At 45.2% G+C, this 11878-nt stretch overlaps 1 protein-coding gene across 7 annotated transcripts in view; it reads right to left on the bottom strand.

Annotated features, from left to right (window-relative positions):
- SIAE (sialic acid acetylesterase) overlaps positions 1 to 11878 on the bottom strand; it is a 46887-nt gene that overhangs the window by 8950 nt on the left and 26059 nt on the right. For all 7 annotated transcript variants that reach the window (XR_008421263.1, XM_019433462.2, XM_019433463.2 and 4 more), the window contains 4 exons: positions 11214 to 11323; positions 10520 to 10653; positions 2318 to 2472; positions 1128 to 1317 (listed from right to left, as the gene is read on the bottom strand). Coding sequence is in view for 6 of the 7 variants with exons in the window: in XM_019433462.2 (XP_019289007.2) it covers positions 1128 to 1317; positions 2318 to 2472; positions 10520 to 10653; positions 11214 to 11323 (589 nt within the window). In the remaining variant the exon portion in view is untranslated. The remainder of the gene's footprint in view (positions 1 to 1127; positions 1318 to 2317; positions 2473 to 10519; positions 10654 to 11213; positions 11324 to 11878) is intronic.

Below are 11878 nucleotides of genomic sequence, written 5' to 3'. Positions count from 1 at the left end.
AAGGAAACATAATCACATAGAGCATTTAGAGAGGGCTCCCCTGAACCTCCTTGCTGTGAGCCTTCCGACCAGATGGCATAGCAGGCAGGAAGTGAGGGAGCGGGGCAGTCCAGCGGCTGCTACAACTCCAGCACTCCCGAAGGGGCCGGGGGACGAACAAGGGGCACAAAGGAACCTTGGGCAGAGAGCCTTTCTCAAACCAGAAAGCAATCCAAGGAAGGGGACATGAAGTTTTCAGTACCCCAGGTTAAATTCTGTCCTGCTCCCCACTGATTCTGGGTCCAGGTGACAGGCCGTTCTGCCATGGGAGACCTGGAGTCAGAACGCAGACGTCTGGGGAGCTAGAACTACCTAAAACCCAGTGTCCAAAGAAGCTCAGTGGGGCAAGCGCTGCCCTGAGGCCTGTGAATGTTGTAGTTAGGACTCTAGAGGAGGAGCAAGGATAAACCCGTGTAATTAAAGTCTGTCTTTAATATTCTTTCATTCCCTCCAGTGCCCTCTTTTCATACAGCAACCTCCCCAACCAGCCTAATGGCCTCCTGGTTCCCAAAGAAGCTCATTTGCATGTTCCAATAGGAATGCCTCACCCCCACCCCCAACTAGGGAAGAAAGACTACATAAGCTCTTTAGTTATTAGCCCTAGTTCCACAGTGGAATGATCCTCGCTACGCGCTAGAAGAAAGTAGTTTCATTACATTAATTTACAATGAGCTACAAATTCCCAAGCTAAGCCTCTCAAAGGAAACACTAAACTCAAAAGACTATCAGAATTTGCGATAGTGTGACATAAAAAGACACCCAAGATGAGGGAAACACTCTGGAATAAGGAATCTTCCAAAGGTAACCTACAAATAAAGCTGCAGGCCCTTGCCAGAGCAAAGATGGATGCTCTGGGAGCGAAAAAACAAAAGGAATATTTTAATGTAGATTCATTTTCCTTCCCTTGATTGTCCTATCAAAACTGCCCCTAAGTTACAGAATTAATAGCTACTTAGTCACCCTTCTGAGATAAACTCAGCCCCGCCAAAAACCAAGATCCCCTTCAACAGAAATGTTACAATTAAAGAGATGATGGGCCTCAGTGTGGAGAAATCCTGACTCCCAACCCAGGATGAACCTATTCTCACCTCAAATATTTTGTCCTGCTTCTTCACCTGGATTTGCTGTGAATATGTGAGGTTTAGCAGCCCCCTGTCAGCCAGGAGTTCCATCTTCTCAGGCAGCGGTCCTTGAAAGATCAGTTTCTCACCATAGGCCACAGCCCGGGCCCCCAGGTGCAGCCTGTAGGCCACAGTCTGTTTATCTCGAGGGTGGATGCTACCGGATAAAGAACAGGCAGAGAACTTTGGGTTTTCACTGAACAATAGCCACATTTAAAAACGGGGGGGGGGGGGGGGGGGGGGGAAGGATTATACAAAGCACCCTTTAGGAAGGTAAGAACAAAGTTGACTGAATCTAACAGGTCAATGGCTCGTCAGCTTAAGAGACACGGTGAACTGTAGCCATAATGGGGCTCCGGGCATCCTATGGGTTAGAAACCTTGAAATAGCAGATGACTTGGAAGGAAGGAATACAGGTCCCTGAGTGACGGAGGAAAGGCACTGGAACTAACCTAGGAGAGCTAACTTAAACTTACTCCAACCACTGGCAGTCCTGCGTTTCATCTGAATCAGGTGTTCACATGTTCAACGAATAAAACCCTCCAGGTTCAGATAGGACAATCAATAAATATTCATTTGTCCAAAAATAAATATTCGTTCAAGTCCCCACTATAAACCAGACACTGTGTGGGCCCCATTTCATATTTCAAATCCCCTTGTATCCCACAGCTAGCGTGTGGTAGTCATTGGAGCCGTTCACAGATATCCCTTTATTCCTCCTCTGAGTTGACGGAAGAATTCCGTGCCTGCTCTCACTGAAGCCAGGCATGGCCATATTGCCTGCTCTGAGCCAATGCAACGTGAGTAGAAGTAACATGCGTTACTTTCATTGCCAGTGTGAGACTTTAAGGTGACCGGGAGCCCAGATCAACCTGGAACCTCCATCACTCTAGATCTGTGAATGACTATAATGAGCAAAGCCTCTCTGTTGACCTTCTTTGGACATGTATTGTGAACAGGAAGTAAAATGTTGTCTCATCAGGGCGCTGAGATGTTGAGTTACTGCAGCACATCCCCAGTGTAAATGATTGATAAGGCTCTGAAGGTCCAATCCTCATAACACCCACTCTCTGCCCCTCACAAGTGAACATCAGAATGAAGGCCACACACAAAGAACATAGATTATTGTTCAAGCAAAGCCCAAGAAGCACCCATACCTGCCATAAGGGGACGTCCTATCACAGAGATCCATTGCTACTGCCATGAAAGTGTTGGGCATCCTCACGTTGGGGACATAGCCAAAGTCTGCTGTTTGATGCCAACGGATCTGGGGAAATTTATCATCTGAGGTTGCAGACAAATATGAAGATAACTGGAAAGTAGAGAATGTTGCATCAGAATTTTACTGCATCAGAATCCTACACCAGAGTCTTTTTTTCACATATAGACTCTGCTTCTGCTTCATTAATCTGTTCAAATACCCATTCAACAAGTATTTACTGAGTGTCTTACTGTTGTGGCTCAATTCCCCTCACCCCACACAGCGTATCTGTGCCCTGCTCTCATCAAGAGGTGGAATCTATTTCTCCTCTTACTGAATCTGGGAGAAGCCTGTGATTTTCTCTGACCAACAGGATGCAGGGGAAGTGATGTGCAGCTTCTGAGTCATTGCCTCAATGGCCCTTGGCTTCTAGTTTCATTCTCTTGGAACTTGGAGATGGCCATGTAAAAAGAGTCCAGCTACCCTACTGGAGAAATTACATGGAGAAGGGGACCCTGGAAACAGGAAGACCCTTAGGGGAGAAAGGGGTTATTGTCCCAGCAGTCCCAGCCAAGAGGCCAGTCATGTGAACGCTAGAGGCTCCAGTTCAAATTAAAGCCACATGAGCAAGACTTGGTGGCATCTCCTAGAGCAGAGATGAACCATCCCAGTTGAGCTCTGCCTGGCTGACGCATGGAATCATGAGCATCATGAGCAAATACAATGGCTGATGTTTTACAACCACTAAGTTTGGGGGAAGTTTGTTACAAAGCAACAGGTAACTGATACATCTGTATTTAACATGGTCAAGTGCTATAGGGAAGCAGAGAGGAATCTGCTGAGAACATGTGGTAAACTGCATCAAAGACCCCAATTCTTCACATTTTCCTATATCCACAGCCTCTTTCCATATGGTTTTGTGGTTTCTCCCACTAAGAAAACGAGTATAGGGGCACCTGACTGGCTCAGTCGGTTAAGCATCTGACTCTCGATTTCAGCTCAGGTCAAGAGTTCACGGTTCGTGAGTTTAAGCACCACTTCGGGCTCCATGCTGACAGTAGAGAGCCTGCTTGGGATTTTCTCTCTCTCCCTCTCTCTCTGCCCCTCCCCTGCTTGCTCTGTCTCTCAAAATAAATAAACTTAAAAAAAAACAAAGTGTATTTCCCTACCACTTTCTGAGCTCAGTCATATGGTTCGCTTTGGTCAACAGATTGAAACACAAGTTATGGTGTGTCAGTTCTTAGCCTAGGGCCCAAGAGACCTGAGTGGTCCCATTGGCTCCTTCACATTTCTGCTGTCACCATGACAAGGACATGCCTAGGCTAGCCCATGGCTCTCTGGAGAAGGAGGAGAGCTGTGGAACAGAGCTGCCTCTTCTGACCCATGCCAACCATGCCCAGGAGAAAGCAGAGCCCCCACCCCACTCGGCCCCATCCCTGCCACTGACCCACAGAGATATGAAAGAGTTCAGTGGAGCTCAGCCAAGATCAACCAAACCCCAGCTATCCACACATGTGAGCTATAATAATAGTTATCTTAAGCCATGGAGTTTTGAGGAGATCTGTTACACAGCAGTAGCTAACCAGCACAAGTACTTCACAGCTGTGTTGGTGGAACAGACCTAGACATAAGAAATGTTAATAAACAAGGGGTGCCTGGGTGGCTCAGTCAGTTGAGCATCGACTCTTGATTTTGGCTCAGGTCATGGTCTCACAGTTCATGGGATGGAGCCCTGCATCGGGCTCTATGCTGACAGCACAGAGTCTGCTTGGGATTTTCTCACTCTCCCTCTCTCTGCCTCTCCCCTACTCACACACACTCTGTCTCTCTAAAAATAAATAAACATTTTTAAAAATGCTTTAAAGAGAAGTTAATAAACAATAGTATAAAATAGCATGGATTGAATGTTATATTGGAGCCAAAGACAGCAAGTACTCTGCATAAGAACAAAGTTTATTATTATAAGAAAACACGACCTCCAAATATGTAAAAAAAGAAAAAGAAAAGAAAAAGAGAGAAAGAAAGAAAAAAGAAAAGAAAGAAAAGAAAAGAAAAGAAAAGAAAAGAAAAGAAAAGAAAAGAAAAGAAAAGAAAACAGAAAAGAAAAGAAAAGAAAAAATGGATGGGCCCAGAAAATATAAGCAACCACTACAAACAGGACATGTTAGAATCTTATAATGTAAAAAGGTAGGAAGTAAAAGGGCAATTTTGAGAGCAAGAGAGAGTAACTGAGCTGAACTTGAGGGTTTATGTAGGAAAGACAACGTTGGAAAGATAGTGAGGCAAGAGTTTGGATAGAATTCATACTTTACCTATAAGCAACAGGGAATCACTGTAGAGTGACAGCTGGAGGACACTGTGAATGTACTAAATGCTGCTGAACTGAATACTTTAAAATGGTTAATTTTACATTATGTGAATTTCACCTCAATTCAGAAATTAGAGAGCCGGGGTGCCTGGGTGGCTCAGTCGGTTTAGCATCCGACTTCGGCTCAGGTCATGACCTCACGGTCCGTGAGTTCAAGTCCCGTGTCAGGCTCTGTGCTGACAGCATGGAGCCCGGAGTCTGCTTCAGATTCCGTGTCTCCCTCTCTCTCTGCCCCTCCCCCACTCATGCTCTCTCTCTCTCTCTCTCTCTCTCTCTCTCTCTGTCAAAAATAAACATTTAAAAAAAAAAGAAATTAGAGAGCCACTGAAATTATTGGCATGATAAAAGGACTATTTCAAAGGATTAATCTAGTGATCATGCAAATGATCCTGTGAAGAGCCCGAAAACAGACAGACTGATTGGTTCAGAAGCTACTAGAACATTCTAGACACATAAGAGAAAGGCCTGACCTAGGATAGCAGTAGGAATGGGATGGGCAGGAATAAGATAACCTAAAAGACAAACTGACAGAAGCAGGCAATCACCTTGGATACGTGGTGGAATACAGGGAAAAGACAGTATCCATCCTTCAGAATCTGTAACACCTAATTATCTGCTTGGGATTCTGCAGATGTAGGTAAAGTCCTCTATCAGCTGACTTCAAAGAAACCAAAAGAAGAGTATGTGGAGAGCCCAACTCAGATAAGCCTTTAAAATGGGGTACGTAAGTCAGAGACTCCTACTGGCCTTCAAGAAGTCAGCTGCCATGAGTTCTATGGCTTCAAGGAAATGAATTCTACCAATAGCCACCTGAGCTTGGAAGAAAACCCAAGCCTCAGATGAGACCCCAGCTCTGTCCGACACCTTCACTGCAGCCCCAAGCAGAGGACTCAGCTAAGCCATGCGTGCCCTGACTCCTCACCCAGAAAACCGTAAGATAATAAATGTATGTAACATTATTTTAAGCGGCTAAACACGCAGTGATTTTTTATGCTACAACAGAAAACTAATATACTTGTGAAAAAACTTTCCAGGCAGAAGGAAAGGAAAATGGCAGACTCTAGGGCAGAGTAAGCCTAGTGTGCTTAACGACAGTAAGGCAGCGGCTTAGCTGAAGTGGAGTGAGCAAGGCAAAGAAAAGTAGGGGCAGATCACACATCACTTTGTTGACTTCACTCATATGGAGGAACCACTGGAGCCTTTCGATATGGCGTGCATTTCAAAGGATCACTTTAACTGAAATGTTGAGAATATCCTAAAGGGGGTGGAAAGGTAGAAGCAGGAAGATCAGTAAGGAGGCAATATTTCAAGGAAGAGATGATGGCGCCTTACACTAGTGTAGGAGCAGTAAAGGTAGTAAGAAGCTGTCTGACTCTGCAACATACTGAGTAAACACTTTCATCTAAACTTGAAATTGATAGACTCCTGGAGTGCCTGGGTGGCTCAGTCCATTGAGCATACGACTCTCGATTTTGGCTCAGGGCGTGACGCCAGAGTCGTGGGATCGAGTCTGGTGTTGGGCTCCGCACTGAGCACAGAGTGTGCTTAGGATTCAATTTCTCTCTCTCTCTCGCTCTCTCTCTCTCTCTGTCTCTCTCTCTCTCCCTCTACCTTTGTCTCTCCCTCTCTCTCAAAAAAAAAAGTTTAATTTTTAAAAATTGATAGACTCCTACTCCTGCAAAGGACAGAGACTACCAGAAAAATTCTCCAATACTACTATGACGCATGTGGTCCCACTCTTTCCTCCTTCCTTAATTCTCTGATATTTATATCACCATGTTCTCTGATGTAGACTGCAACTTATTCTTAGCCACAGTCCAGGCAATGAGAGGCATCAACCTATTATCCCTCTTTTACAAACCATGATCTAACAGTAAGTCAAACCACAAGCTGGCAAACATCCTGGGCGAGCAACCACTGTCTTTGGGCCCCATTTGAAATCTTCTGTCCCCATCAGGGGAGCTACATGATGAAGAGAGTGCTCCCCACAGCCTTCTCACTCCCATGGCCAGCAAATACCTGAGATCATCCCAGACAAACGTGGCCAAATGAAGGCTTGAAAACAGGAAGTTTTCTGCTTCTTGACCTGTTCCAGAAAGACTAGAAAATCGTCAGGAAAACACTGGTGAGGTTGCAACAGCAGCAGAAGGGATGTGATCTGGAACTAAGGGGACATTTCTAGTTCTCTTATCTCTCGGCAAATCTGCTTTCACATATGAAATGATAAAAGGTGCTGAAGCTTCACAATCGAATTTCACGAGAAGACCCAGTGAGCAACACTGCTTCTTCCCACATAACACCCAACAGACCGAAAGTGGAATCATGCTCGGCAGCCAGTGCCATGAGGAGGATCACAGCAGCAGAGCCACCAGAAAGAGTCTAGGGTAAGTACGAGGCTGAGGCCCAACACCGAGAGATGCTTACACAGCCGCGCAAGCCAAGGAAGTGGTCTCCACATGGCCGTTTGTGGAGAATTCCTGCAGCAATTCTCCAGTTTCACCACGCACTTGCACCTGACAGGTGCACTTGACTCGCTTGCACTATGACACAGTGGCCACATGGAGGCACCAGCATACTCCATACCCAGATGAAATTCTTGTTTTCCCTACTCTGAGATCCGCTAGGGTGCCGTTCAGTCTCCCACAGCGATTAGTAGAAACACCACCGCTAATGAAGGCATATAATAGCCAAAGAATAGAAAAGGGGCCCCATTCAGAAGACTTTACAATAGCATACTGTATGTACTTTGCACTTCACTCCCGTTGCTCCACACCCGCTGTACAAAAGCATCTCCTCAGGACTCCCTAGCCTCCTGGTCTTCTTTCCCTCCCATGCTTCCGGTCACCTCACTACTAACAACTCTCAGATACGTGTGTCCGGCCCGGGGCATTCTGCTGAGCTTGAGCCCTGCGTCTCTAACCGTGCTTTAGTTATTGCAACCATCATTTCAAATTCAACACCTCTACAAAGCCAATTCATCTTTCCTTGCAGACCAACTGTCCCCCCCCCCCCCCCCCGCCAGATTTTCTGACTTCTCTCACGGATGAACCTTATCTGGCATGTGCCAGGCTTTACATGAGTTAGCTCATTCAATACTTAAAATAATACTCTCCCTATTTAATATCTGGCTCAAAATCACAGAGCCGAAGGAGCGTCAGGGCTGAGATGTGAATCCACGCAGACTAGCTGCAGATCCATGCGCTGAACCATTATTTTGCCATATGTGGTATTTCTCTTCAAAGGTATATGTTTGTGCTCCCAGTTTCCCACAAGTAACCAACATATTTTTGTCGATGGTGATCAGTTAAAGCCCCGAGTCTGAGGGACTCCTGCCAAACAGTAAGGCCTGAGGGCAATGACCAGGTCTCTCTGATTCGCACTGTATCTCTAGCACCTCACACAGTCCACGGCATATAAGAAGCATACAACACACGGTCTGAATTGGCTGGAGTCCCATTCAAATCACCATCTACACGGCAAAGATGAAAAAGAACCTCAGAAGTCCAGATGTAGTTTCCACCACCAGAAATACAGATCTGCTGACAGGGCTGGCTATTTTGACAATAATGAGTAGAATAATCTGGTTTCGAAGTCAAAACAAAGGTAAGAAGGAAGAAAGAAAACGGTTGTAAAGTGAGTATAAGTGGAAAGGAGGTCCATAAAAGTCTTCATCCAAGAAAAGGCGTGGTGCAATGAGACAAGGTAGAAGACACGTGAGGACGGTGAGCAGAAGGTATCTGCGGGACATGCAGAGGCAGACATCTGGAAGCATGTGTCCAATTCAAATCTGAAAGCCCGTTCCATTAGTATGTTGTGAGCTGGGCCCCGCTTTTCTAACACCTTACTTGTTTCATTTCCTGTATTTCAGAAGAGTCGCCACTTACCACCCTGCTAAAGAGTGCAGGTCTTGGAGGAGGCATGTGAACAGGTAAGGCAAAGCCATCATCAGCTTGGTTAAATACGTTCATTCCTTTTAGGCGAGGACAAGAGCAGAATCCTTGTGTCTAGTTGCCACTAATTAAAAGTGTGATTTCTCTTGATATATTTTTTCACTTATGTGTTAGACCATATTTAATAACTGCTGACAAGTTAGGTCCCGAGATACAAGTGTGACGCAGGAAAACATGATGCCGTGTGCGACTGACATGCAAGGAAAATGGGGGAAGGAGAGGGTGCTAAGAAATTACCCATCGGGGGAAAGGAGGTGGTGCACCCCAGATGCTGGACAGTCACAGAAGGCTTCCTAACTGATGTCCAGGCTGAGAGCTAAAGGACGAAGTTGGTCAGGAGAGTGCAGGAGAGAAAGGGTGCTCCAGGCAAAGAGCAGGGGCAGTGGGCCGGGAGTGAGAGACCAAGGCTCACTACAGGGGCTGGAAAGGACAGCACCAAGTTAGGGAGGGCACAGCCAAGTACACACATAGCTGCTAAGAGTACACACTGAACACAAATTCATAAATTTCTACAGAGAAACCTGAGGACACGTTCAAATTAATGTTCAATTTAATGTAGCAATTTCATTTCTGGGAATTTATCTTATGGAAAGAATTAAGCACGCATGCAGTGATTTAGCTACAAGGACAATCAACGCACCACTGCTTACAAAAGCAACATGTTTAAAGCAACCGAAGGGTCCATTTCTTGAGAACTAGTTAAATAAACTGCAATACAACCATATTTCAAAGTATTCTGCAATCATTATAAATTGTGCTCAAGATTAATATTCATTGGCATGAGGGGGCGTCTGGGTGGCTCAGTCGGTTGAGCACCCAACTCTTGGTTTTGGATCAGGTGGTGATCTCATGGTTTGTGGGTTTGAGCCCCACATCGGGCTTCGTGCCGACACAGCAGAGCCTGCTTGGGATTCTCTCTCTCCCTCTCTCTCTGCCCCTCCCTGCATGCTCTCCCTCTCTCTCTCTCTCCCTCTCTCAAAATAAATAAATAAACTTAAAAATATATTTATTGGCATGAAAAAATGTTCACAATACCTATGAAGAGAAGAAGCAAGGGGCGCCTGGGTGGCTCAGTGGGTTAAGCGCCCGACTCTTGATTTCGGCTCAGGGCATGATCTCACAGTTCATATGTTTGAGCCCCACATGGGGCTCTGCGCTGATAGCATGCAGCCTGCTTGGGATTCTCTGTCCCTCTCTCTTCTGACCCTCCCCTACTTCCTTTTTATCTCTTTTAAAATAAATTAACATTAAAAAGAGAGAGAGAGAGAAGCAGCAAGATATGGTACAGTATTATGGTATGGATCCTCCTGCGAGAATACATGAACAGATTCTGGATTGTGCAATTGGAAATGTTTTAGCTTTTTTTTTTGCTTATCTTTTAAATATCTTTAATGAACATGTATGTATTCGTTTTTTAATAAGAAATATTACTGGGGCGCCTAGGTGGCTTAGTTGGTTAAGCGTCCAACTTTCACTCAGGTCATGATCTCATGTTTCATGAGTTCAAGCCCTGTGTCCAGCTCTGTGCTGATAGCTAGAAGCCTGGAGCCTGCTTCAGATTCTGTGTCTCCCTCTCTCCCTGCCCTTCCCCTACTTGTGCTCTGTCCCTCTCAAAATAAATGAACATTAAAAAAATAATGTTAAATAAAAGAAATATTACTTATTAACTTTTTTTGAAGATGTAATTGTCCCATCAGTGAACTGAGATGAATTAAGTCTTACAGTTAGTTCTTGACCAGCAGACTATGAGGGCAAAAAAAGGAATATAGATTCCAGGAAAGAGACCTCCACAGAACACCCCCACCTCAATACCCAAAACCTGCTTCCTCTCAACACATACCTGGACAAATCCAAATGGGAAGAAACGCTCTGTCTGCCCCTGGGAGCCACGGTGGAAGGCTTGACGCCAGTCTTCAATGAGCGCAGGGAATGTGCAATTGTACAGGTCCCTGTTAACATTTATATTGGACTCCCCTAAAAACAGTCCAGATTATGAGAGGGGGTTGGGGTAGATGCAAACATGGCCACACGTTACTCCCCAACCTCTACCTGTGCCCTTAGGGAATGAGTCTTCCTGCAGTCTCTCTGGACTGGCCTTGTCACTTGCTCTGGCCAAGGAGGCATCAGCAAACATGATGCAAGCAGAGGTGTGAAGAATGCTTCAGCTCTGGGGTTTGCTCTCTCTTGATATACTTGCAACCCTGAGGCTGCTGTGTAAATGATAAAGAATCTGAACTAATTTGCTGAAGGATAAGGGACCACTTGAGTACCAGGGTGCTCCAGCAGTCAACAGACAGGAGGGAGAGGCCAGCCGAGGCCATCCAGCCACCAGACACCTGCCGGGTGGCCAAAGACACATAAAAGATCCCGAAAGAAATTAACCAAAGTAGTCGATACAGGAAAACTACCCCAATAACCCACCAGATGGGGAGCCAAATAAAACTATTATTGTTTTAAGTCCCTAAATCCTGGGCTGGTTTGTTACACAGCAAAAGCTAACTAATACAATGGAGAAACAACAAATTAACACTCACCCTGGTACCATATCATCCCTTTCAGTGTCATATTATGTAGTGGATGGATCATGGCATTCCAGAGAACAGAGTTCTTATTGGGACCGGTTACAGAATCAGACCGAGTGAACCTAAAATTGATAAGAAGCACAAGTATCATGAGAGAGCTAGTGACCGATCACATCATGGTCCCTAAACTGGGAGTCTACCCAACTTTCATCTGGGGTAAACGTCTGATGATAGCAACACAAGATTAGACCGAACCACTCTGTTTCCCATGAAAACATGTCGAATAGCCTCCAACTTTCATATCTATCCAGGTTCTTCCCAGGATAAATGTATCAGTCAGTACAAGTTCAGAGGGGGCCATCCCAGTTTCCAGATAAGGTCACTAAAACCAGAGAAGAGGAGTATTTTATTGTGAGTGTCTCAAGCAGACAATAAATTTACTCAACTAGTACTCAGTTGATGCACACTTGGATTTTTTTAAGCTTTTTGCTTATCTTCCTCATAGCTAAAATCACTGCATATAGGCTTATTTCCTTATGATAAGTGCCCAGAAATGACATTGCTGGGTCAAAGGGCACATTTTTTTCAAAGCTTTAAACGTGTTCCTAAACTTCTCTGTAAAATACGTATATGAATTTATACTCACGGGAGGTGTGGATGAGAATGCCCACTTCCCC

This window comes from Panthera pardus, unplaced genomic scaffold (assembly GCF_024362965.1).
Source record: "Panthera pardus isolate Hobbes unplaced genomic scaffold, ASM2436296v1 HiC_scaffold_12, whole genome shotgun sequence".
NCBI lineage: Eukaryota > Metazoa > Chordata > Mammalia > Carnivora > Felidae > Panthera > Panthera pardus.
Note: the sequence above shows the minus strand (reverse complement) of the source record. Positions and strands in the feature narration are given on the sequence as shown.